We start from the raw sequence: 23,675 nt of genomic DNA, 5'->3' as shown, positions 1-23,675 counted from the left end.
GGGTGTCCAGTCTGATGGGTAAGCACAACCCTGTCATGGGTCAGAAGAGGTCCCCAGTCTGTGGAGAGGCTAACAACCCCTGTTCTAGAGGAAATCTGAGGGGAGGCTCCAATCTGTGGAGCCCATCTGAAGGGAAACAAGGTTCTGTCCTAAAGGTACCCAGTTTGAGTGTTTTGGGGTGAGGAGGCCTTGTGGACTGTACTTTGGAAGCCTCCTGAGGAATCTGGGCTGGAAGATGGGGCCCTGAGGCCCAGCCAGCTGGGGGGTGAGTAACTGCCTGTGGGGTGGGTGGGGTGAGTTGCCCTGAAGGCCCAGTGATCTGGAGGTCCCATGGCTAAGCCCTAGAAGTAGCGTGGGGGTGGGGGTGGGGGCATCATAATCCCCTGGGGACAGGGGGCGGGAATGGGGCTTCTGTCCTGCTTAGGTCTCCTTCCCCCAGCCAGTACCTCATCCAGGGCCCTTCCTAACAGCAGTACCTCTCACCCCTTCCCCACCCCCCCCCCACCCAGCCACCAGCCCCCCCAACAAGGCAACCTCTCCCCTGACCCCCGTGTAACCTCCTTGGGCCCCGACACTGCAGCACGCTGCTCAGACCTTTTTGCTCTCCCTCCAGAACATCCAGTGGCTCCCAGTATTCATAGGAGTCCTTGATGCTCAGCCTGGTGACTCAGTGGCCTTTAGGTCCTGCCCTATGCCTCTCACACCATTCCAAGCAAATGGAACTCCATAGATGCACCAGGAACTCCATGGGTGCATCAGGCCTTTGGACAGTTGTTTGTCCTTCCCTTCCATCTAGAAGGGCAGGCAGGCCGGACCTGAGGCCGCTCAGAGCACCCAACACCTAAGTGAGTTTCTGGTCGTAGTCTCATGACCTCTCTCCTAGCCCATGATGGTGGGGGAAACCAGAAGTGGGGATAAGAGATAGGGAGCACTCCCCAGATGCCGAGCCCATGGACAAGAACGAGATGGGAGCTGGAGATAAGAAAAAGGGTGGACTAGGCGCGGGCACCAGCTTGTGCACAGACCCAGAGGCAAGGCCATCTTCAGGTCTGAGCAAGGAGCTTGCTCTGGTCAGAACACAAGGTGGAGGTGCAGTCGGGTCATTTCTCTGACTGTCAGGCCGAGCAGAGCCTGTGCCATTCTAGAGCCCAAGACTGGGTGCGGGCGGCAGGGGCTGAGGGGGCAGTGTGCTGGGTGGGTGTCAGGTGGGGATGCTAATGGCCACACTGGATCCATAGTGAGTGGATGCGTGGAGTCTCGCAGACACCAACCCAGACGCCCACCCCAGCCAGCCTCTGGGCTCAGAGCCCTGGTTCCCACACCCCACCCCCCACCAGTTCCTGAGCCAGAGCAGGGACCCCAGCCCACTTTTCACCCAATGGCCTTGGCACTGCTCCTGCACCCTCTGTCTGGTGGCTAGAGGGGTGTCAGGTACAGGGTCGGGGCTGGGGTGTCACGATTGAAGGGTTCCCTGCATGCCCCAGTCTCCAAAGGGCATACAGTGGCCACTAGACTGGCAGGAAGGGGCCCTGTAGCAGGGCCCAAGGCTTGGGGACGTGGCCAGGGATCCAAGGGATCTGCTATCAGCACTGGGTGACAGAGACTGGGGGCCAGAGCTTCTCTAGGCTTAGACGGTGGCCTCTCCTGGGCCCTTTCCGCGGTTCCCTCTCCTGGGCCCTTTCCGCGGTTCCCAGACCCAGCTCCTGAGATGAGACCAAAAACTCCCCCATGGCTCCCAGCCCCTCCCCTCCTGCAATGAGTCCCCAGTTCAGACCTCAGGAAGCCAGACACTGCTTCCTTTTCCCTTTTCTTTTTTTTTTTTTTTTTTCCTGTTTTGTCCTCCCAGCCCCAGCCCCGAGTGGGCAACCGTCCAACGACCCGTCTCTTGGTTTGCCTGTCCACCCTCACGTCCACAGGTCCAACCCTCGGGTCCCTGATCACATGACTGTCTCCCACTCCTCCTGCAGCAGGACAGGTGGCCTCTCTGGCGCACAGGCCTCCTCATCCAGCCCCGAGCAGGAGCCGTTGAGGAATCCATCTTCCTTAGGAGCGGCCACGGCAGGCGGTGTGGCCTGTAGAGCCGGGGACCCTGACTTGGTGTGGCCGGGCAGCGGCGGGTGGCCGTTGGTGGTGGCCGCGGGCAGCAGACGGGGGCTGAGGGGCAGGCCCAGTCCCGTGCGGGGCCCTACGTTGGTCACACTCGTGTGAGACACCATCGGACCGTAGCTGTAGCTACTGCTCCCGCTGCGTGCCTTGCGCTTGAAGTCCAGTGCCAGTGTCCAACGGCTCCAGGATTTCTTGATCTCAGCCTGTACCTGGGGTGGCAGTAGGAAGGCAAGCAGTCAGGTATGCCCCAGACCCTTCTGCCACATGTCCCCAACCCCAGCAGTGCCCACATCCCTGCCCCTAACAACGCTCAGCCCTATTCCTGGAAAATTTCAAGGCCAAGAAAAATCCCGTCATTCTCAGAACATGGTGCCTGGCGGCAGGCAATGGACACACCCAGAATGTAGAAGGCTCAAATGACCCCAAGGGTGGCTGAGTGTTCAAACTGGATGACAGACAATTCAACCGTGGGGTTGAGAAAACGCTTGACTGTGCCCACACATCCTGAGCCTGAATCATCTGGAAAGACTTCTCTCTGCCTTCAGAATGTCCTCGGGGATGTTCTTGGAGGAACAAAGTAAGAACCCAGCAGGAGAATGAAAGGACAGGACTTGGGCAGCCCCTGACGCTCCTTTTTTTATTCTTTAATTTTTTTTTAAAATTTTTAGATTTTGGGGCACACCACACACCTTAGTTCCCCGACCAGGGATCGAACCCAGGCCCCCTGCAGTGGAAGCACAGAATCCTAACCACTGGACCGCCAGGGAGTTCCCTCCACCCCACCCCACCCCACCCCCGGCCCCTGGAACTCCTGCATCCTCCCCGTCTTGCTCCAGTCTGGCCCACCGCTTACCTCACCATTGCAGAAACAGTATATGATGGCAACAAAAAATCCCTGTGGAGAGAGGGTCGTGGGTCAGGGCCCAGAGAGGCATCCGGAGAGGGTGGAAGCAGCCTCCCCCAGCCCACCCGTCCCTCCCACCCTCAGACAGGGCTACATACCTGGAAGGAGTTGAAGAGCATCTCGTAGTGCATCTGGACTTGCCAGAGCGTCCCTGAGACCTCGGTGTACGGCGTGGCCATGAAGACGATGTAGTGGACGCCAAAGAGCGGCATGAGCACCAGTGTGGATTTGAGCAGCTTCCTGGGCCAGTGGGGCAGGCGGGTCAGGGTGGAGTCACTTCGGCCTCAACAGGCACTGTGCACCTCGACCTGCCAGCCCCAGGCTCCAGAAGCCACTAAAAGGCCCGGAGCCCTAGCAGCTGTGGGTAGCGGGGGACAGCCCAATTCACCTAAGCCAGTGACACTCTGCTGTCTCAGCAAAGTGTGAATAGGGCCCCTTGATTTTGAGGTGTCCCAGAGCGGACCGTAAGTCATGTCGCCCTGTCCCTGCACCTGCTGGTCATTCTGCTGGCGCTCCCCTTCCCATTGACCCTCCTCAGGTTTCAGCCAAACGTCCACCTTCTCATGCCCACCCACTGCCCACCTGTCTCTCAGACTCCCTGTGACCGGCTTCTCTGAGGAGAGGTCTGGGTTTGTGCTGCCCTCACAGACCCCAGCTCGGGTGCAGGGGCCTGGCACCAAGTGGCCCAGGCTGGCTTGGGGGTGCCCCCAGAAGCCAGGCAAGATCCCGTCACGGCCGGCAGGGCCAGCCGGGGAGTCAGGAGCTGAGCCCTTCCTTGAGCCAGGCTCAGCCCTGGGGCCTCTGCCTGCTTTTGAACGTGGCGCTGGGCGTCAGCGGCCCCTGGGCGCTGAGGCGGCGGGCGTGGCTCACCGGTACTGCTGCCGCGTGTCACACCGGCCAGCGTTGGTCTCCCGCAGCTTGGTGGCCAGAACCCGGACGATGTTGATGAAGAGGATGAAGTTGAGCTGCGGGAGGGAGGCAGGGCAGCGTGCGTCTTGAGGCCGCAGCCCCAGCAGGGAGGGGCGAGGACTCTGGGACCCACAGCCCCGCCCAGGGTCTGCTCTGCCAAAGTGTGTCCCCAGGCGGCTCCTGAGGTCCTTGGTTCCCCGTGTGGACTGGGGTGAGGGTCAGCTGCCTCATTAGCATTGTGGCTCTAACCTTGGGGTCCAGGGGAGCCCCTATAGGTCCCCATCAGGGGCTGATCGCTGGGACCTGGGGTCCACACTCCCACCCAGCCCTGTGGCTCCAGCCCTGGGGTCCAGGAGACCCCCTATAGGTCCCTGTCAGGGGCTGATCACCAGGACCCAGGGTCCACACTCCCGCCCGGCCCTGAGGCCCCCTGCTCACCACAATAGAGGCCAGGATGGGCACCTGGATGATCCATTTCTTGTTCCCAGAGCTGAGATCCCAGCACCTGAGAAGATCGAGGCCGTCAGCCCCCACACTCCCCACAAGGAGGCTCCAGGGCGGCTCTGACATCAGCTGCACACCCCTGCCCCAGAGCACAGGACAGGGGAGTGGGGATGTGGTCGGGCCCGAGGCCACCCACAGAGCCCCTTCCGCAGTGGCCACTGGTGACCTTTAGTGGGCACCCAGTTTGAAGCTGGGCTGAAAACTCCTGGAATCGGGGCCGCTCAGGGCCAGGGGACAGGAGGCACCCCTCATACGGTCCTCGGAGGAAGAGGGTACCAGGGGTGTCTCTGGCCTGTGTCCCAGCCTCCTGCCCCCTTGTCCACCTGGACCTACCCGGTGTTGGCCAGGGTAGCTCTCACACCGACCCACACAGCCACAAAGATGGCAGGCAGACCTGTGGGCAGAGCGGGACAGGGTGTGAGGGGCTGTAGCTGCTGTCCACTACGTCTCGCTCCTCAGTCCACCTTCTGGGCCATTCTCCTCATCCCTGGTGACCCCAGCTTAGCCCCCCATTGCCCCTGACCCTCCCCCCACCCCCCGGGCACACGGGCTGCTCGGGGACACAGCCCCGCTCTTACACGCGCTGCCCTGCGGTCCCCACAGCCCCCACCAGGGCTCCAGCCCCCAGGACCCAGTTCAGCCCTCTGCCCTCATCGTGGTTCTGTATCTTCTACCACACACATGCACTCCTGTTGGGCACTTGGTGAAATAAGGGATCACTAATTTATCCACACCCAGTCCATTCTGCCCTCCCCTCCCCTAAAGGGTGCTGTTCTGGGCTGGGGGCTCCCTATGGAGGGGAGCTTACAATCAGGGGTCTTCTGTTCCAGCATCCCCCCAGCTTTGAAAAGTCCCCATGGATGAAGTTGGATAGTGTGAGGGTTCTTGATCCAGGGGCTATAGAGGAATCTCAGTGTGCCTAGGTCTGAGCCAGTTCAGATGGTACGTGGTACCTCTGAGTGAGTTTTGCTCTAGGAAGGAGCCCCATTCCCAAATCTCCACCCCCTCCCACTTCATTCCAGGTCTGGTGCACCCTTGGGAGGGGCAGGGCATGACTTGGGTTTGGGCAAGGAAAAGAGCTGTGATGTCCCTGCGCCACAAAGTGCTGTGTGTTCCCCTATCTGTGTGTGGACACTTTCTACCCCAGAGCCTGCATCAGCCTTTAACTCTGGAGCTTGCCATGGGTGAGGTCAAGGTCAGAGTGTCCACCAAGGAGCAGGGAGGCTAGGACTATCGATCTGAGGGCCTTGAGGTGCTGAACGCAGGGAGGGCTCCACCCACCCAGCCTGCCCCTCTGCAGTCTGGCCAGTTGCCCCGGAGCGCAGCCAAGCTCTGGAGCTGCCAACAATAATGGACAATTATCGGTAACTCGATCCTGAAGCCCGTCGGGGAGGAGGGCAGAGCCCCAGCCACCATTCTGCAGAGGGGCTGTCGAAGCCCAGAGAATGCTATAGAGCCAGGGCCTGCAGTTCTGGGCCACGAACTCTGTGCACGGGGTGGCAGAGGCCTACATAGCTCCACGCAGCGTGAGGAGTGGTGGAGAAACGGGACTCAGGGTGGAGGGAGGGTTCCAGATCCCAGCTCCAGTACTGGTGATACAGTGATGAGCATAGCTGCCTTCCAACTCCAGCCCCACACTGACCTCTGACCCAAGGTCCACTCTGATCCTGAGTGGAGTCTTGACCTGAAAATTGCCTGCCCTTCCCTCTCCTGGCCTGAGCCTCAACTCCAGGTGAACCTGCCTCCAGGAGAGCCCCAACTTCAGGCTGAGCCAACCCCAAGAGAACCTCTGGCCAAGCCCTGTTCCCTGAGCCTGGGGCGGGGGGGGGGGGGGGGGGCGGTCAGCCTGTGGGGCATCTACTGCCCCACATCCAGCCCAGGACGTGCCGTGTGGGTGTCTTCCCCTCAGTGGCACTCTCTGACCCTGCCGTCCATGGTCCCACCCTGCCCGTGTGCCTGCGTACCCCAGCCGAAGACTGTGAAGCCCCAGAGGTACTTCTTCTCTGAGAAGAAGGCCATGAAGATGAGGCTATGCAGATACAGCCCCTCCACCAGAATCCAGTAGTAGTTGGTGGCCAGGAAGTAAAGGAAGACGGTCACAGCCACCCGGCAGCCCACCTAGGAAAGCAGCTGATGTTAGCCAGAGCGCAGGGCCTGCATCTGGGGAGGGCTAGGAGGGACGGAGAGCGGGCAGTGCTAGGGGATGCTGCTAAGATCGGACAAGCTCTACTAAGGGCAGAGGCCGAGGAGTGTGTGCTGAGAAGACAGGAGGACACTCAGGACAGTGGTGGGGACGCGGGGATCATGGAGAAAAGGTGGGGTGGTTGGGGGCCTGGGCCGAGGCAGGAGAGTTGATGAAAGTGCAGGGTGCGCGGGGAGGGAATTCACAAAGCCCTAGGCAACAGGGCTTGGAAGGATGCAAAGGGTGGGTGTGAGCCGCCCGAAGAGCGCGCGTGGTCGTAGGAGACAGGTGAGGGCGAAGTGCGTGGGGCTCCTGCGAGGCGGGCGGTGGCGAGGGGCCCCGGGCGGGCAGGCGCGGGCCGCCTGAGGCGGGCACTCACGTAGCCGGCGGCGGCGGCGGGCGGCGGCGGTGCCTGGGCGATGGCGCGCAGCTCTTCCTCCGTGAGGCGCTCAGCCTCGTCGAGGGCGGTGCCCGAGTAGAGAACCGCGTCCTTGACAAAGATGCTCACGGCGCGAAGCATGAAGGACAGGAACAGATGCATGTGGATGTAATTGCGTGTGCAGTGCAGCCTCCTGCAGGGCGCGCGACAGCACGGTGGGTGGGGGAGCACGGGGGAGCGCGCTGGGCGGGCAGCGGGTACACGGAGGGGTAGGGAGGCCCCATTCTTCGGCCCCACCCAACCATGCCCTTGGCCACGCCCACTGTCTCCCCTCGGCCCCGCCCACGTCCCCATGCCACTGACCCCCGCCCCACTCCTCGCCCCGCCCACCTAAAGTAGGCCAGGATGAGGACCGCCACGGTGAGAGATGCAAGCGAGACGGAGTAGCCCACGGTGTAGATCATGCCCAGGCGGTCAAACACCTCCTGCGCAGGTGGGGAGTTACCGTCAGAGCCCTGGGACTCGGGTGAGCACCAGGTTAAGGGTCGGAGAGCACAGGTACGTTTGCTGGAGGTGTCAGGACTAGGTCAGAGGTCACGGGGGGGGGGTTGGTGGTCGGGTAGCCTGATCCGGGTCAGGTGATGGGGGAAAGGCTCGCACCCGTTCGCGCGTCTCATTGGTCAGGAACTTGACGCACTCGCTGTAGTTGGCCCACGTGCGGTTGTGCCCCGGCACCAGCTCCCAGCTGCCATTGCGGTCACAGCGGCGGTAGGCATGGCCTGCAGGTCCGCAGGGGGCGTCAGGGCAGTCAGGTCTGGAATCCCTGAACCCCTGAGCTCCAAGTCCTGACGGTGCCCATGGGTTCCCAACCCTACTCCAGCCTGCCTTACCTTTGTGATTGAAGTCGTAAATGTAGTCGGGACAGGGCATGGCTACCACCTCCCCTGGAGCCCCCATCGGCCAGCAAAGAATGTGGTCCCACTCCGGCAGGCAGGGGCGCCCTGTGCCCACAGACACAGACAGAAAAAGGTGGAGGACACCTGTCAGATCCACCGTTAGTGACCCAGAGGAATAAACACACCTGTGGTCACTGGCTCCTTCAGGGGGCACCCGAAGACTGCAGAACTCAGGCTTGGAGTGTTCTGGAGAGAATGTGTTGAGCTCTTACTCCTGACTGTGCCCTGTACCCCCTGGCCTCGTAGAATTCACTATCGCCCCTCCTTGCGGGTGTTGGCAGTGGCCCCATTTTCTAGATTGGCTAGCAGAGGCCAAGAGAGGCGAGTGATCTGCCAAGGTCATACAGCCCAGGGCCCTGCCCTCCTCAAGTTCTCAGCCCCTGGCCAGGTCTCCCTCTTTTCTCTCTGTTCTTGGTCCCACCTTCCAGGTGTCCCTGGAGAAGGGCAAGTCCCAGAGTAACTCTCTTGCAGCTGAGAATGCTTCCAGAGTGATCCATGCCCAAGGACCATGGACTGGAGGCAGGAACTCTCATTTCCAGTGCCAGCTGGACTCCTAAAGAGCTGCCCACCTCATGCAGGTGTCCACCTTCTTTGCACTTCAGTTCCTTCACTGGGGAACTGGGATTGACATGTACTTGCACCACTACCCGAGACCCGCCCCGAGCACCTGCTCTCAGACTCTGGTGACCACTCATGGAGGGACATATAATCCCCCAAATCCATAAGTGCTAATTGTGGCATTCAAGGCAGGGCGACACATCCCACTTTGGGGCTCCAGCCTCACAGCAGAGATGCTAAGTGACCTTGGAAAGACTCCAGCCTCTGAATTTTCCACTTCCCACCCCCAGCTCCCTTCTCTCCCTTCTCTCCCCCTGAAGAGCTCCAACCACAGGACTCTCCAGCCACCCTGGAAGGTTGCCTTGATGGCCAGACCCACCCTGGCTTGGTGAAAGACTCTCTGTCCTGGGCACCATATTCCCAGCCCCGCCTAGCCAGGCCTACAATTCCCTCTGATCCCTGGGGAGCCACAGGGTGACCACAGCCTCCCAGATGTGGCCCATCTGGAATCTGCTGCCCACCCAGCCGGTTCAAACCGGCCCTGTGGCTGCAGCCTGGGTTCCACGTTTGTCTCTCCTTACCTCCCCCAGGGACAATGCAGCCCGCATGTCCCTCCCTCTCTTCTCTTCTGCCCTCCTCCTCCTCCCCCTTCTGGCCCCACCCCTTCACAGCCACCTTCCTGTCCTGCACCCCCCCTCTGTCCCACCCCACTGTGTGTCTTGATGCACCTCCCCTGACATATTGAGTCCCCATCCCAGTGCCTCTTGGTCCCGTCTCCCCCTGCCTCTCTTTATTTCTGTCTCTATGTCTCCACATCTCTCCCTGCTCCTCTCTTTTCTGGGTTCTCTGTCATCTCTCTCCATGGGAGGGGCCATAACCCAGGGTCTACCCCTGAGGTGTGTGGGTCAAGTTCTCTGCCCACCTCTCGGGGTCCAAGTCCATCCAGCTTGCCTGCCCCCTCCACTCCATCTCCTCCCAGCACCTCCCTTCCTCCAAGAGCCGAGGAGCATGACATCACATGAAGGTGGCAGAGCCATCAGACGGCTGCAGGGAAACACAGACGTACCTCGGGGCCTGCTTCCAGTGGGCACCTCCTTGTCCTCCTCGGACTCAGGGTGGAGCTTCCCAGATGCCTTCTCTTTCTTGGGCTTCCCTGATGTGGACGCGGATGCCCATCCTTTGTCTGACTCCATTATGTCGGCTGGAGAAATCAGGGCAGTTACGGCTGTCAACAATGCTGCTACTACAGGAGACCCAGGGTCCCCTCCTGCCTCGGACTACCCCTCCACACAATGGGGGTTGTCCCCTGCGCTGCTGACACCCAGCCTGACGACAGGTAGAGACGTGCCTTGCAAACAGCAAAGTGCTTGCCAGGTACAGAAGTAATCAGGAGGCATGTAGACAGTCACAAGGGGCTCAAAGGGGAGCGAACGCCTTTCAGGTGTGGGATCAACTAGTGGTTTGAGCAGTAAATGCGGGCAGAAGTGTTGTCTGATTCAGCACTTGTAGCCAAAGCCCACCAGGGGGCGCATGGCAAGCGCAGACCGTGGTGGTTATGTCAGCAGAGAGGTTAAAGAGCAAAAATGAAGTCTGGTCAGAGCGCCCCTGTAGGTCTAGAAGCCAGTGGTATAAAAGACAAGAGCAAGAGTGTGCAGATGTCAAGAGACGGCCGATGAGCCCACCTACCCCATCCCCTGCCCTGGGGTACCCGAATAAGGGGTCCACAGCTTCCACAAGGGACCCTGGAGCCTCTCCATCTCAGATGGGACCTGGCCTTTCCCTCTGCTTGATGTCTGAGGTCTCTCTTCCTCGCTGAAAAGTCTTCCTCCTTATCTGACCTTCAGCTGCAGCCTCCTGGCCCTCCCATGTCAGGTTTTGTGGCAACAATGGGATGCTAATTGCAGACACCCTGGGCTGAGATAGAATGGCTGTGCCCATTTTCAAATCCACCTAAACCTGGGGGCATCAGTAGGGTGGGGGTAGCAAGATGAGAGGGAGTGAGAAGGGAAGGCCTCCATGGTTAAACAGAGACAGCAGAGGGGGGCACCTCCAGGCTTCTACAACCAGAAAGAGGGCTGGGTTCAGACCCTCCCAGCCCCTGATGTGACTGGGGCAGGGGACCAGGGAGCCACTGGTGGGGCCAATGTGGACAGGACTCTGACGGCAGAGACCATGTGAGTCCCTGTGACTGGAAGCAAGGGCTGTGGGCTCCAGGGGATGTCACTGTGTGCTTGCATCCGGGGTGTACATCACCACTCTCTCCCAGGGGTCTGAGGGTCAGTGCAGGGGAGGAAGCTGCTCTTGCCCGCCAATCAGGTGGGGTCTGGGTCTCTTCCAGGTCAAGGGGATTCATCAGACAGAAGTCAGAGGCTGGCTGGTTGCTCATGAAGCCCCATTTCCGCTTTCAGGAAATGGACTCAAGGAAGAGACCAGCTTGAGACTGGGGCAGGAGCTGTGAGGTCAGGTGACTGCCCCTCCCAGTTTGACCGTGGCCGGGGTCCCCTGGAGATGCTGTGTTGGTAGGAGGGAGTGTTCTTACCCCTTCAAGAGCTCTCTACTGGACAGTGACCATGACTGACATGGATGCCCATCCGTATTCCTCTACTCTCCTTCCCTTCCAGCCCCAGCCCCATTCTCCTGAGCCTGGACACCCTGCCTTGCCCTGTGCCCGGGGCGGGGGGGGGGGGGGGCTCTTTCAAAGACCTGTTCACGCTTCTGGACCTGCACTGGCTACTGCTCTCTCCTCTAGGAGGCAGTCCTGGCCCACTCCAGCGCTCCTGATCCTGGTGGGCCTCACCACATCTACGCGTTAGAGATGATTCAGACTGTGGCTGCCTTCATGCCCTCCTATCCCGGCTCTGGGAGGGGAGGCTCAGAGCATCTCTGAACCTGCTGACTTTCAACTCACCTGACTCACCCCACTTTTGGTCCTCACTGTGGCCTGGCCCCCTTTACCTGGCCCCGCCCTCCCTTGGCGCCACCCGCTTTTGCCTCCTGGGCGCCCACCTTCCTCCGGCCCGTGTCTCCCGCCCTTGCCCACAGACCCTCCTTCGGCCCCGCCCCACCTGGCCTCTGCAGGACTTCTTTGAGCCGCTTCTCACACTGGGCCTGGGCACGGTGCAGCAGGAAGATCTGCTCCTCTTTGGTCATGACGTCATCTGCATCCACCTACCGAGCGGAAGGTCAGATTGCAGGCAGCACTTCCCCACGGAGTGGCGGACGCCACAACTATCCCAGCCTCCTTGAGGGACACACACACACACAAGAATGTGGGGAATCCACCTTATGTAGCTCCATTTTACAGACAGGCAGCCTTGGCTTCGAGGGGAACGGCCTGACCTACCAGAGGGAAAAAAGGGGAAGGAAGGGGGGCTGTCCCCCACTTGCCCGAGAGTAACCCCATAGAAGGCAGCCTCTGATAGCTGCTGTCCAGTCTGTTCCCCAAGGGTGCGTGGGAAAGGGATGGAATGTCCCAGGATGGATGCTCACCGGATCTTGCCGTCTGTTGGGGACCCTGGGTAGGGAGGGGATGGGTAAGGGGTGGTGAACTCTGGGGAAACAAATGGGGGGCCTGGATTCCTGCAAGTCCTAGTGCCCTCGGGACCTTAGGAGTCACCGATTTCCATCCTGGCCCTCTCCCCAGTCAGTGTTCTCCCCCAGAATGGAGAGTGCCTTGGCCCCTCCCACCCTTGAGGTCCCAGGAGGGAGGGGATGGAGAAACTGCTGGCAAGTGGTCTGGGTTGGGCAGGGCACTCGCGTGCAGGCTGTGGGTGGGAGTCACCCCCATCAATAGCTTATCTGGAAGCTTTCCTCCATCCCTGTAGACCCTGTGTTCTGCTGATGTGGACAGACCTCGGTTCCTGCTCTCCCCTCTGCCCGGGATGCCCTTCCTTCCTTTCCTTCCAACACTGCACACCCTGGGTACTGGCTGCCACGCGCTAGATTCACTGGCAGTATTTTAAGGATGGAAACGAGAGCATCATGGCAGGGGGGAGTGAGGGCGGGACTCACTCTGAGCCTGTTTCCCTGACTTAGGGTTGGGAGTCAGAGGTTAAAGGCAGCTGCCCTGGGAACAACTCTGTTCCCCAGCCCCGCCACTGCCAGGAGGGACCACAAGAGGTTAAAGCATCCCCTCAGACCCCACCTTCACCCTCCAAGACAGGGCCGCGTCCCTGCAGAGTCCCAGAACTGGGGGACGGGTCCCATGAGACCACTCAGACCCAGAGCTGGGCTGTGACCCCTCAGACTCTACAGGGCAGAGCCTGGTTCTCTTAGACCTTCAGCGGCGGAGCTGCATCTATTCAGACGTCCCCCGGCAGGGCCGGGTCCCTTCAGCCTGCACGGAGCTTGGCAGGGCGGGAGAGCCCAGAGGAGGCGGGGGAGGGAGGCGGCGGCCGGGGAAGGGGCGGGTACCCGCGCTAGGGGCGGGCCGGCCGGCCGGGCGGGTCAGGGAGCCCGCTGCAGGGAGAAGTTAATTGACCGAGTCTCTTGGTGGCAGCAGCAAGGGTTTCTAGAGCCAAGGAGTCTCCAATTGGCTCGGTCGGACGAGGGTTCTGCTGGTTTCACTTAGCGGAGGCGCGTGCGCGTCTTCGCGCGTGCGCGTGCGTGGCTGCACATCCTTGAGTGGCCGCGCACACGCGGTCTGGCGATGTGTGCACTTGCGTGTGCCCCTGTCTCTGTATATTCTCAGGTGGGGATCTCCAGCGTGCACATCTGGGACATGAGCCTGAGTGTCTGAAGGTGTTTCTGGGTAAAGGTCCGCGTGTGCGCGTCTGCGAGTGTGTGATAAGGGTTGCTCATTAGCCTGTATGTCTGTGGGTATCCGTGCTTTTGCGCGCATATCACTGGCATCTGAGTTGGACCCTGAGATCGCAGCTGGACCCAGTACCCAGGAAGGGCTGAGAGATTCTCAGTGTTTGCTGCTGGCCCCTACAGCTCCTCTCACTTTCCCCACCTCCAGCTTTGACTGAGTAGACTAGGGCAGAAGTGGCCCTGAGAACTGGGGTTTGAGGGAGGCAACTCCGGTCTGCCCTAATCCAGGGAGCTCCCAGACTAACCTGAGGTTCTCTCTGTGCCTCTGGCATTGTGGACCCAGGCTGCTGAGGGGTCTGATCCCAGCCCCAAGACAGCACCCTTTCACCACCATTTCCATTATTGCAATTGGCACCTCTGTCAGCTAGCACCATCATCACCTTGACCACCAACACTAACACAACCCCCCCCACCAATACCACCACCACCACCATGAGCACTAACCACTATTAACACCGGCACAGTCACCATCAGCCCCGTCACAGCTGGTAGAACATCACGACCATTGTCAGCACCAGTGCCTTTTCCACCAGTGCAGTGACCACCACGACCATCGCCAGCACCTCCAGTGTTACCACCACCATTGCCATCACCACCCTCACCAGCACCATAACCACCAAAGGCAACGTGAGCACCATCACGGACACCAGCCCCATAACCACTGTCAGTACCATCTTTCCTGTATCTTATTCTTACTCCCTCAGCCCCCTTCCCCACCACCCCTTCTCCTTCTGTCCACCTTTATCTCTTTCAAGACGAACAGATATTTACCATACTTTTTCTTTTTTTCTTTTCCCCCAGCTGACGGAAACCTCCAACTTCCACCAGTCTTGGGGAAAGCCTGGCACACCGGCCCTCTCCACCGACAGACTAGCCCACTGATGTGACTGAATGTCACAGCTGGTGCCCTGGACTAAAGGCAGGCAGGCAGTCATGGGTTGAAAACTGCCCATTTGGCAGACTGACAGACAGACAGGTGTGCAGCTGGGTGAGGACCAGGATCTCAGTCCTAATCCTCTCACAGGCCCAACGCATCTGCTCAGCCTCTACCTACTGCATTCTCTCTGTGGCCAAGAGGAGGCACATTCTCTGCCCTGAACTCTCATTTCCCGGTGGGTCTGGGGATGCCCAGGAAGGGGGAGGGTATGTGCTTCAGGCATCAGATAGCCCCCAGATTCCTTCACCCACAAGGCCGGGGGCACCATCTCTGGCCTCTCTAAACTGTATGACCCATTTGTCTGTCACCCAATCACAGCAGAACTGCCAGTGCAGCAAGAAGAGTTCACGTCAGTCAAGAAAGCACTTTCAGGCCTTCCCGGGTGGTCCAGTGGCTAGGACTCTGCTCCCAATGCAGAGGATCTGGGTTCGACCCCTGGTTGGGGAACTAGATCCCACAGGCCACAACTAAAAGATCCTGCATGCCACTACTAAGACCTCATGCAGCCAAATATATATACATATAAAGAAAGCACTTTCCCAAGGAACGGAGGGCAGCCCTACACCAAGTGCATCCCCACTTGCTTTAGAGCGCAGCACCCCGGCCTGGGGCGTGCCCATCACGTCTCCCTGCACCTGCACCCTCTCCTCATCTAAGGAGATTCTGCCACCAGCCCTGGACCTTGAATCCGCCTCCACCACCAACTGGCTTTATATCTTTGGTACAGTTGTTTAACCCGTGTGCCTCAGCTTTCCACCTGTAAACTCAGGACAACAAGAGGGCTGCTTCGGGGACTTCCCTGGTGGTCCAGTGGTTAAGACTCTGCACTTCCACTGCAGGGGGCACGGGTTCGATCCCTGGCTGGGGGACTAAGATTCCACAAGCTGTGCAGTGCTGCCCAGGATAAAAATAAATGAATAACAGGGCTGGTGTGAGGGTTAAATGAGGCACTGCATGGAAAGCTTGGTGGAGGTGGAGCCCATGGAAAGCTGGTGGCTACCACTGCTACCAGGTCAGCAGCATCACCAAGTCCTGGCTTTCCGAGTCCACTTATGGATCCCTGTGCTGCAGGACACCGTGGGTGCCCCCAGGCTGGGGACCCAGAGAGACAGGGGAGATTGAGTAGATGACTGGGTCCAGGGGGCCACAGTGAGGGGCACGGGCCAGGGATGGGGTTCCAGGGAGGACTGGGAAGGGGGAGTATAGGACAGCCTGCAGGCTGAGGTGTGCCTGGCAAGCTTTGGGGGTGAAAGGCATTCCAACAACTCCAGATGTGGATTTCTGGATCCACCCTGGACTCACACTAAGATTCCAGGTCACTGCCAGACCCCCCACACTCTGCTTCTGCTCTGAGTGAGGAGGTCGTATCTCCTGGGACAGATGCAGAAAATGCTGATAGCTCTGATTCTCCTCCTGGCCTGGCCACTCCATCTACTGTGTCCTCCCTGACCAGCCCCTTTCCCCCTGCAGAGTTCAGGTCTCCTTGGCTTGGCTCCTGGTAAGGAGGACTCAGACTTACATCATTTTAGATCCAGAGAGTGTGCAGTCTTGGGTCTCACTGGTGAGGATGGAGGGGCCGGGGGCTGCATCATGGCCAGGGGGCAGTTAATCCATACACACCACGGATAGGGTCACTGAGCCCTGGTGACAGGTGTCCCGAATCACCCCTCCTCCCACGCCCCTCCTAGGGTCTTGGGTTAGGGCTGACTTCCCCTCACCTGACCACGGTAGGGCTTGGCTACAGCACTCTCCCCGCGTTCCACGCTCCACATGGAACCTTCCTGGGTGCATACATGTGCATGATCTGTAGTTTGTGAACAGGCAGGGAGAGAGGTGGCCTGGGAGCCCAGAGTTGGTGTCTATGGGGCTCCAGGCAGGGTGCAGAGCGGGGCTGAAAGCCAGTATGTTATTTACAAACATAGAAGCTGCTGTCTCAGGGAGAGAGTAATGTGTGGTCAAGAAGCCCGGATGTGTTTCTCATTTCCTGAGTTCAGAAGCTGACAGGGAGAGAAAAGCCATCTGCTCAGTACCCCTCCCGCCGAGGGGTGGGGGCAAGCGGCTCCTTCTAACTCGGCTCCCGGGGGCGACCCCATGGAGGATGGTACTGGAGCTGGGAAGGCAGGGATGGTGGCAGTAGGGCTGGAGATGCAGACAGGGAGCGGGGCAATGTGGAGGCCGGTGATGGCGATGGAGGTGTGATGGTGCGGATGGTGGAGAGCCAGCTCCATGCCACTGACCAAATGAGGGCTGCTCCTTTCGGCCCCTCTCCTAACTGCCAAATTCCACACATTTGCTGTCTGTGATCCCAGACATGCCTACAATTCTCCTCCTCCAGGCAAAATGAAAGAGGAAATACAAGGGATCCTTCTTCAGCTGCTGACACCCCTGTCTCTGGGAGAGAGGCTCTTCTACTGATGGTACCTGCCTCAGGATGACCTTTTGGGTCATCTCATCCATCCCTCTGCCTAGGGTCAGCCTGGTCCCCTAGGGGGCAGGCAGCTGCTGGCTTCTTGATCACCTCCAGAGAAAGCAGATCTACCTGCTGTTCATCACTGGGCGTGGCCAGTGTCTCCCACCCCATGACAGCCCCTCTGCAGGCTGGCACCCGCCCCGGCCCCTGGAGCTTTAACCACCTCTCCACCTTCCACCATCACTCCGTCTTACAAACGCGGCCACTGAGGCTGAGAGCACAGTTAGAAAGAAGAGGGCCAGGAACAGAGCTAAGGTCTGCTTGATACCGAAGCAGCAGCAACTCCAGAGCATGAGAAAGAAAGGAGGAGGTGCCCCGCCGCATGGATCCGCTAGAGTCAGCCTCAATATCAGTTCTCCTTGGAGCCTTTCTGGATTGTATCTTTCACTGTGTTAAGCAAGAGCCTCTTTGCTGAGCACCTAGAGCAGCATCCACAGAGGTAATTTGGGGATGCAGATAGACGTGGAGGTGATCAGATGGTGATGGTGTTTGTTGGTGATGGCAGCTTCCGCTCAGCTCTCACTGGGCAGAGGACAGCTGCTCACTCATACATTAGGAGGAAGGGGAGTTCGCACCTCCAGAAAAGCCGCAAGGAGAAAACCTTGGCTAACAGGAGACCCCCTGGTGACCTCCTGGCCTTCCTGCACCTCTTCTCCAGGTTCCACTACTGGGACCTGTGCTGGCACCCCTCGATGTCTCCCATGCCAGCTGGCTGGGGACTGCTCCCTGCCCCTTGCTGCCCTCCGTCTGTCTGGCTGGCCGGAGCAGGCTGGGACGGGTTCCCTGCCGGGGACACTCCTGCCCCGCCACGCCACCGCTGACAAGTGCTGACTTTTCCTCCCCCTCGCCTGGCCTTCCTGAACAGGCTGCCTGTGTTCGGGGCTGGGAGGGGCTGGGGGAGGCACTGTGACGCCTCTCATCCTGGCCAACGTGGATGCCTTCAGGGCAGGCAGTGGGATGGAGCCTGGGGTGGCAGAGTTGGCTGCTAGGACCCAGTGGATCTTCACAGGCAGCCTCTACCTGGGCTGGGGGAGCGAGGCCCAAAAGGATGGTATGAACTAGCCTAACCATAAGGTGGTCAGCAAGACAGAATCTTTCCAAGTCTCACTTCTGCACAAGGCAGGTTCCAGAGCTGGGGGTTCTGAAAGGTTTGGAGGTTTCTGAGGTCTCTGAGAATCTGAGCAAAACTCTGCACCCTCTCCCAGTCGCACTGTATTTTGCAGACAATTTCTGGCATCTGCAAACCCCCACCCCACCCTTTCTTTTTCCTGGGGACTTTCTGAAAGAGCTGCCTTCCTGATGTGGTGGCCGGACCAGGGAGTGTCCCCAGAAGGCCCACAACAGGAATCTGGGGGAGGCCTCTTGACGCCTCATTAAAACATTCCGAAGAAAACCCAAATTCCCGGGAGGGTTCAGCCCCCTCCTCCTGCTCTGTCCACAGGCGCTCCCAGAGCTGCGGGTGGAGGGATGGGGTGTTTAAGGGCAGGTGATATAAAAAGCTTCAACAAATCAATACAAAAAAAAGAGACAAATAACCCATAGAAAGGGGTAATGGCTCTGAGCAAGCTCTTAGAGGATGGACCATAAACCAGTGTACAGTCCAGAGGCTCACTGGTCATTAGCAAATTAACATGACAAGAGACACCATTTTTCATGTCATTCTCATTAAAATGACAAGAGACCCCACAGCAAAGGTAAGGAAAAGAATCTTCAGACTATCCCCTGAAACAGGGAGTATGCGTTAGAGACCTGTAGGTCACTTCTAGGGCCGAGAGTATAAACCTGCACGGGTGTTTTAGAGGGCCGTTTGGCCATGTCTCTTGAAGTAAAAAAAAAAAAAAAGCATGTTTTCAGACCCAGCAATGATAGGATCTAGAAATATCCTACAAGGAAACGGTTGCACAAGGACACAGGAAGGCATTTCAAGGGGCTTCTCTGCCGCCATCTGAAATCTCTCTCTCTCACACACACACACACACTCAAATATTATGCAGAAATGATCTAAATGTACAGTCCAAGGGACTGCTAATGAATCTCAGGCTTTGGGAATACTATGCAGCATTAAAAAAGACAGATTTACATTTACTGACATGAAGGTCTCCAAGATACACCTTTAAGTAGAAAAATGCATATGGCAGAGCCCTTATCTACAAACTGCCATCATTTATTAAAAAAAAAAACAGAACAACAGACTAAAACTATCTACTTTGTATGGACACCAAAGGGACCTTTTTGGAGAAAAAGCTCTAGGAGAACATCTCCCACCCAGACTGTTTTTAAAAAAAGCTTTTTCTCCAGAATGGAGAATGGGGTTTGGGAGGAATCAAGGTTAACGTCTCTTTAATCTGTATTACTTGAATCTTCTATTCAAGAAGAAAGAACATATTCAAGTATAGTTCTGAAATTAAAATAAGAAAATAAAAGGAAAATAGCCAAAGGATTCTACTAGAAAGAAAGAAAAAGAGGAAAAAGGAAACCAGAGGGAGATATAGGGATCTCCTGCCAGCACAAGCCCTCATCCTACTTTGGAGGAAGAAGCTCAGCGCAGGTGTCTGAAGACCCGAGTTGAAATCCAACCTGGGGCACAGACCCACTGTGTGACCCTCAGGGCCCTTTCCCATAAAATGGGTGGAGGAACAGATGGAATGAGAAAAGACTTGTGATGGTTCCTAGCTCAGAATCTGGGGACAGCCACTGTTCAATACATGTCAGTTCCTCCCTGTCTATAAAAGCGAGCCCCTTGGCTAGCTGACCCTGGGGCATGCTGGGAGTGCTTCCGTGGAATCCCACCCACCACCGCCTCTCCTGAGTCTGACCCTGAGGTCATATCTCTACACTCTAAGCCTGCCCCTCCCAACCCCACAATGCCGAACTTCGGCTGCTCCCACTGCAGTTTTTCCTTCACAGTGTGCATGCCAAGGGTGTCGGTAGGGTGAGGCATCCCCAAGGACAAGACCACCCCTTTCCCCGCTCCCGCACTCAAAATCTGCCGGCCCATCTCTTCCTCCAAACGTCACCCTACCTGACCCTCAACCTTACAGCTACTCTTTTCTGGCAGAGAAAAGATGGAAGGCACAAGATGGATCAGCTGAGTCTGGCCACAGCGAGTATCCTCCCACCGGGAGACCTTTTGGTCCTGCAACTGTGAGGTCCCTGGACTGGGGCCAGTTGGGTGGGCAGCATGTAGGTTTGCTGATGGGAAGCTATCCGCTGAGGATGAAGTGATATCCACTGGATGTAGGAGAGGATGTAGGCAGACTGAGTTTCTTGCTGGCTGCAGCTGAGCCCAGGGGGCCCACAGGCTGTTGGGGGAACCCTCGGGCCATGTCCTCTATCCCCAGAGCCAGGGAAGGTTCAATGTGCTCATGTCCTGTGTGCCAGTCGTGGATGTTCCAATAAGGTCCCAGCCCTGGCATCCTTTCTCTTCCTCTACCCTCAGCCATGGGCCAGGGCTAAGCCAGGCAAATTCTTTGCATGTGCCTCAGTTTCCCTGGAAATCAGTGTGGGTCCCCATGGGTCCCTCATAGAGGCACAGGGCTTGACCATTGTGGAGATGCAACAAATAATGGTCATTATCAGTTGTGTGAAGGTCAGTTAAAGGAGACAATAACAGAACCCTTTCTCAGAGGGTTGTTGGAAAGATTGAACTAGCTAATATTGTAAAGTGCTTAGAACAGTGTTTGGTAAGTAGACAGCACTACAGAAGCATTTATTCAATAAAAACAAGGAAAAAAAACAGACCTGGGTGCAAGTGTGATCACAAATACACAACACACATGTATGCACAACCATGCTCCTGCAAGTCACGTGCAGACTTACAGCCTCAGACACCCAAGAACTCACACAAGGACTCGGACATTCGCACTCACACAGACCCAGAGAATACCACTCTCCGAGTCCCACTGTGCCCCTCTTGGAGACACAGATATACTCACCCAGGGTCACCCACGCCCATGACCCGTCTATTCCTCAACAGTCGCTTGCACACATGCATGTCCACAGACCATGCTGGCTGGCTCTGCACAGTGGTTATGCTCACACAACTTGGAAGGGGCCCTGGTAAAGGTGACCCTGGCCCGAGGGGAGGCTAGGAAATAGCTCTGGACCCTGGTATTCACCAGGGTTTTGCAGCACGCCTGCACAGGGTGCTGATCATCTCTGAACCTCAGCTTCCTCATCAACAAATCCTTGTATGGGGTGATGTCTCTGGCTTTGGGGTGCCATGCTGTGTGGGTATGGGCAACAGTGAATGGGATGTGCTAAAGCCAGCAGAGAAGAGGACAGCTGTAGATCAGGGAACTCTTAGGCAAATGTTTCTTTCTTGGTGTCTTTTTACAGATAGGGAAACTGAGGTGGGGAGAAGGATTGCACAAGGTTACACAGGCTTTGGCAGAACTGGAGGAATCTAAGAGCTCCCGCCTTCCTGCCTGGGGCTCCCCGTGGACAGGGAGCCGGGCAGGAATGGGCCGCCCGCCTGTCTCTCTAGAAGGCAAATACCCACACCTGGGAGGTGAGGGGGAGGAACCGGGGCCTTGAAGTCAGATGCACAGGCGGACAGTCTCCTCAGCAACGGCTGGTCCCCCGAGACAGGGCTGCTGTGGGATCCGATTGACGCCCCAGGAAATCATCCCAGACCTGGCCCAGAATGAGGAGGGTACTCACGCTTCGTGCCTCCAGCTCTCAGCCCCTGCCAGTCTCTCCCTATTTTTCTTTGCTATTCTTGGTCTATCTACTCCTCCTGCCCTGGGGAGGTCTCACTCCCATCCTCTTTGTCTCTGTCTCTCTCTTCTGTCTAACCTCATCTCCTATTCTGTCGCTTCTCCCTCTGGTCCCTTCTTGGCCTCTGCTCTCAGGGGGGTACAACGTGGGTCCCCTCACGCACCCGATAGAGTTTCTCTTGTGGGAGTGTTTTGTGAGGTCAGTCTCCTTCAGGGGACCTCCATCCCTCCTCCATATACCACACCATACCCGCCTCCCTGGGCAGACATCTTCCAGTCTGGGTGAAGCTGGACATGAGTGCAAGCATGTGTGTGTGCGCGTGCAATGGTGCAAACTGGAGGGGGTCCCTAAACCCTACCCCCTGGCCTCATTCCAACAGCCCTGTGTCCCAGATTGCAAACAAAACTTGCAGAAAACACAGGCCCCCAGAGCAAAGTCTGTGGGATCCAACGTCAGAGCCAAAGCCCAGTCTTCTTCTAGATCACACTGTCATCTTCAAGGGAGACACAGAGCAGAGATGCTCTTAGAAGCAGAAGACAGGAGAACCCCAAACACAGATTTCAAGACCTGGGACCCCAACCCCAGGCTTCAGAAATAAGGAAACCTTATAGGCAATCTGCAGCCCAGTGTCCAGGCATCCCAGAGACAGCAGGCACCAAGGATGCCGGGCTGTAGGGGATCCCCACCCAAAGTTCAGATTATTGGGGGTAACTCAAGCCTCTGAGCCCTGGACACACACCCCCCCTCCAGGGACCCCAGAGCAAGCCCGAAGCCTGTCCAGGAGTGTGAGCGGGTGACTTACCAGCGCGTATGCGGAGCTGAGCACCGGGCAGCAGAGCAAGAGCGCCAGGCCGGGCGCGATCCGGGCGGCCCCCATCGCCACCGCCTAGGGCCCCGTCCCTCGGGGCAGCCGCCGCCGCCGGCCCTGGTGGTGGTGGTGGTGGTGGGGTACAGAGCTGCGTCAGGCCGGGCTGCCCCGCCCACGCCACGGCCTAGGGGACCCCGGAGGCCCGGCGGCCCGAGGCCCCGGGGCCCGGCGCGGGGCCCATGCGCGGAGGGCTAGCGAGCGAGCGCAAAGGAGAGAGAGGGAGGGAGGAAGGGAGGCAGCCGGGGGCCGGGCGGGCGGCGGGCGGCAGGCGGCGGGCGGGCGCCGAGAGCTGCGGAGCTGCCCGTCTGCCTCCGAGCGGAGAAATCACATCCATATGGCCGGGCCCCCCGCCCCCGGCCCGCCCCCCGCCCCCCCCACCCCCATCCCGCGCCGCCTTTTCTTTCTTTCTTTTTTTTTTTTCTTTTGGGGAACTGGGAGCTGTGGCTTTGCCCCCACGCCCAGTGGGGGGAGGGGTCGGGGGAGGGGTTGGGGTCGCGGTCTGCGGGGGGCCACCGGGACTGTTATTTTTAGCTCCGCTGCTAGCGCAAGTCGGGGGGCGGGGCGGGGGGCGCGTTTTGCGCAGCTCGGGGCGTGCAGCTTGGGTACTCTAGCCCAACTTTGCAACGACGCTGAACCCTTCGAGGATCAGGCCGCCAGCTCCTCGCCCCTCGGCCCCCTCTGAACCCCATCCAGTCGGCGGCGGGCTCCGGCAACTCCCTCTCCATCCTCGGCCGGAGCCCCGCCTGCGCCCGCGCCGCTAGAGCGCGCCTGCGGCCGGGACGCTCGGTCTGTCTGCCTGTCTGTCAGTCCATCTCTAGCTCCCCCGGCCTTGGCCTCCGTTCTTCCAGCAGCCCCGAGCTCCGTTTCGGTCACTCCCTCGCTCCTTCCTTCCCCTCCCCCCTTTCTCTCTACGAAAACATTTGCAAGTTTCCAAAAAAGCCACGGAGCCGAGCGGCACGGGGCTGACGGCTCCACGGGGCTCGGAAGAGGCGCCGCTGAACCCGAGACAAACCAGCCCGCCCGCCCCGGTCGGGCCGAGAGTCTACCCTCCCCACCTCCAGCCCCCTCCCCTCACTGCTGGCCCTCAACCCCGACTTACTCCGAGCGCGCCGCCGCGGCCCCCGCCTAGCCATGGGTGTCGGGGATCCCCCGACAGCCTCCCCAGGACAGCGCCCCGTCCGCGGCCCCGGGGGGACTTCATGGAGCTCTTGGGATCCCCCCCTGGCCGGCCTGGCCTCCAGCGCCCCCCGCCCGGCCGCCGCTCAGAGCCGCCGCCCGCCGCGCGCGTCCCTCGCCTCGGCGTCTGCCGCTCCCCCTCCCCCCGCGGCCCGGGCGCCTCTTCCCTCCCCCGCGCCCTCCCTGGGCCTCTCC

The 23,675-nt window shown here is 58.9% G+C and overlaps 1 protein-coding gene and 1 non-coding gene across 5 annotated transcripts; one reads left to right on the top strand and one right to left on the bottom strand.

Annotated features, from left to right (window-relative positions):
* Positions 1 to 1,801: 1,801 nt before the first annotated feature.
* On the bottom strand, positions 1,802 to 23,594 carry PTH1R (parathyroid hormone 1 receptor). 4 transcript variants are annotated; one of them, XM_070463418.1, is made up of 15 exons: positions 23,404 to 23,488; positions 22,239 to 22,361; positions 11,564 to 11,666; positions 9,565 to 9,699; positions 7,875 to 7,985; positions 7,645 to 7,763; positions 7,375 to 7,469; positions 6,985 to 7,177; positions 6,388 to 6,541; positions 4,757 to 4,817; positions 4,358 to 4,424; positions 3,881 to 3,975; positions 3,109 to 3,250; positions 2,960 to 3,001; positions 1,803 to 2,315 (listed from the first exon to the last, which is right to left on the bottom strand). In XM_070463418.1, exons 2-15 carry the CDS (start codon positions 22,311 to 22,313, stop codon positions 1,938 to 1,940), a joined length of 1,770 nt encoding a protein of 589 aa, XP_070319519.1. In that variant the 5' UTR covers positions 22,314 to 22,361; positions 23,404 to 23,488; the 3' UTR covers positions 1,803 to 1,937. The 4 variants fall into 4 exon arrangements, with proteins under 4 accessions (XP_070319518.1, XP_070319519.1, XP_020771622.1 ...); XM_070463417.1 differs by lacking the exon at positions 22,239 to 22,361 and having other exon boundaries at positions 1,802 to 2,315; positions 23,404 to 23,592; XM_020915963.2 differs by lacking the exon at positions 23,404 to 23,488 and having other exon boundaries at positions 22,239 to 22,618.
* TRNAG-UCC (transfer RNA glycine (anticodon UCC)) lies at positions 15,044 to 15,116 on the top strand. Its single transcript has one exon. It is a non-coding gene; the product is annotated as a tRNA-Gly (tRNA).
* Positions 23,595 to 23,675: the final 81 nt, after the last annotated feature.

This window comes from Odocoileus virginianus, unplaced genomic scaffold, assembly GCF_023699985.2.
Source record: "Odocoileus virginianus isolate 20LAN1187 ecotype Illinois unplaced genomic scaffold, Ovbor_1.2 Unplaced_Contig_2, whole genome shotgun sequence".
Classification (NCBI taxonomy): domain Eukaryota; kingdom Metazoa; phylum Chordata; class Mammalia; order Artiodactyla; family Cervidae; genus Odocoileus; species Odocoileus virginianus.
Note: the sequence above shows the minus strand (reverse complement) of the source record. Positions and strands in the feature narration are given on the sequence as shown.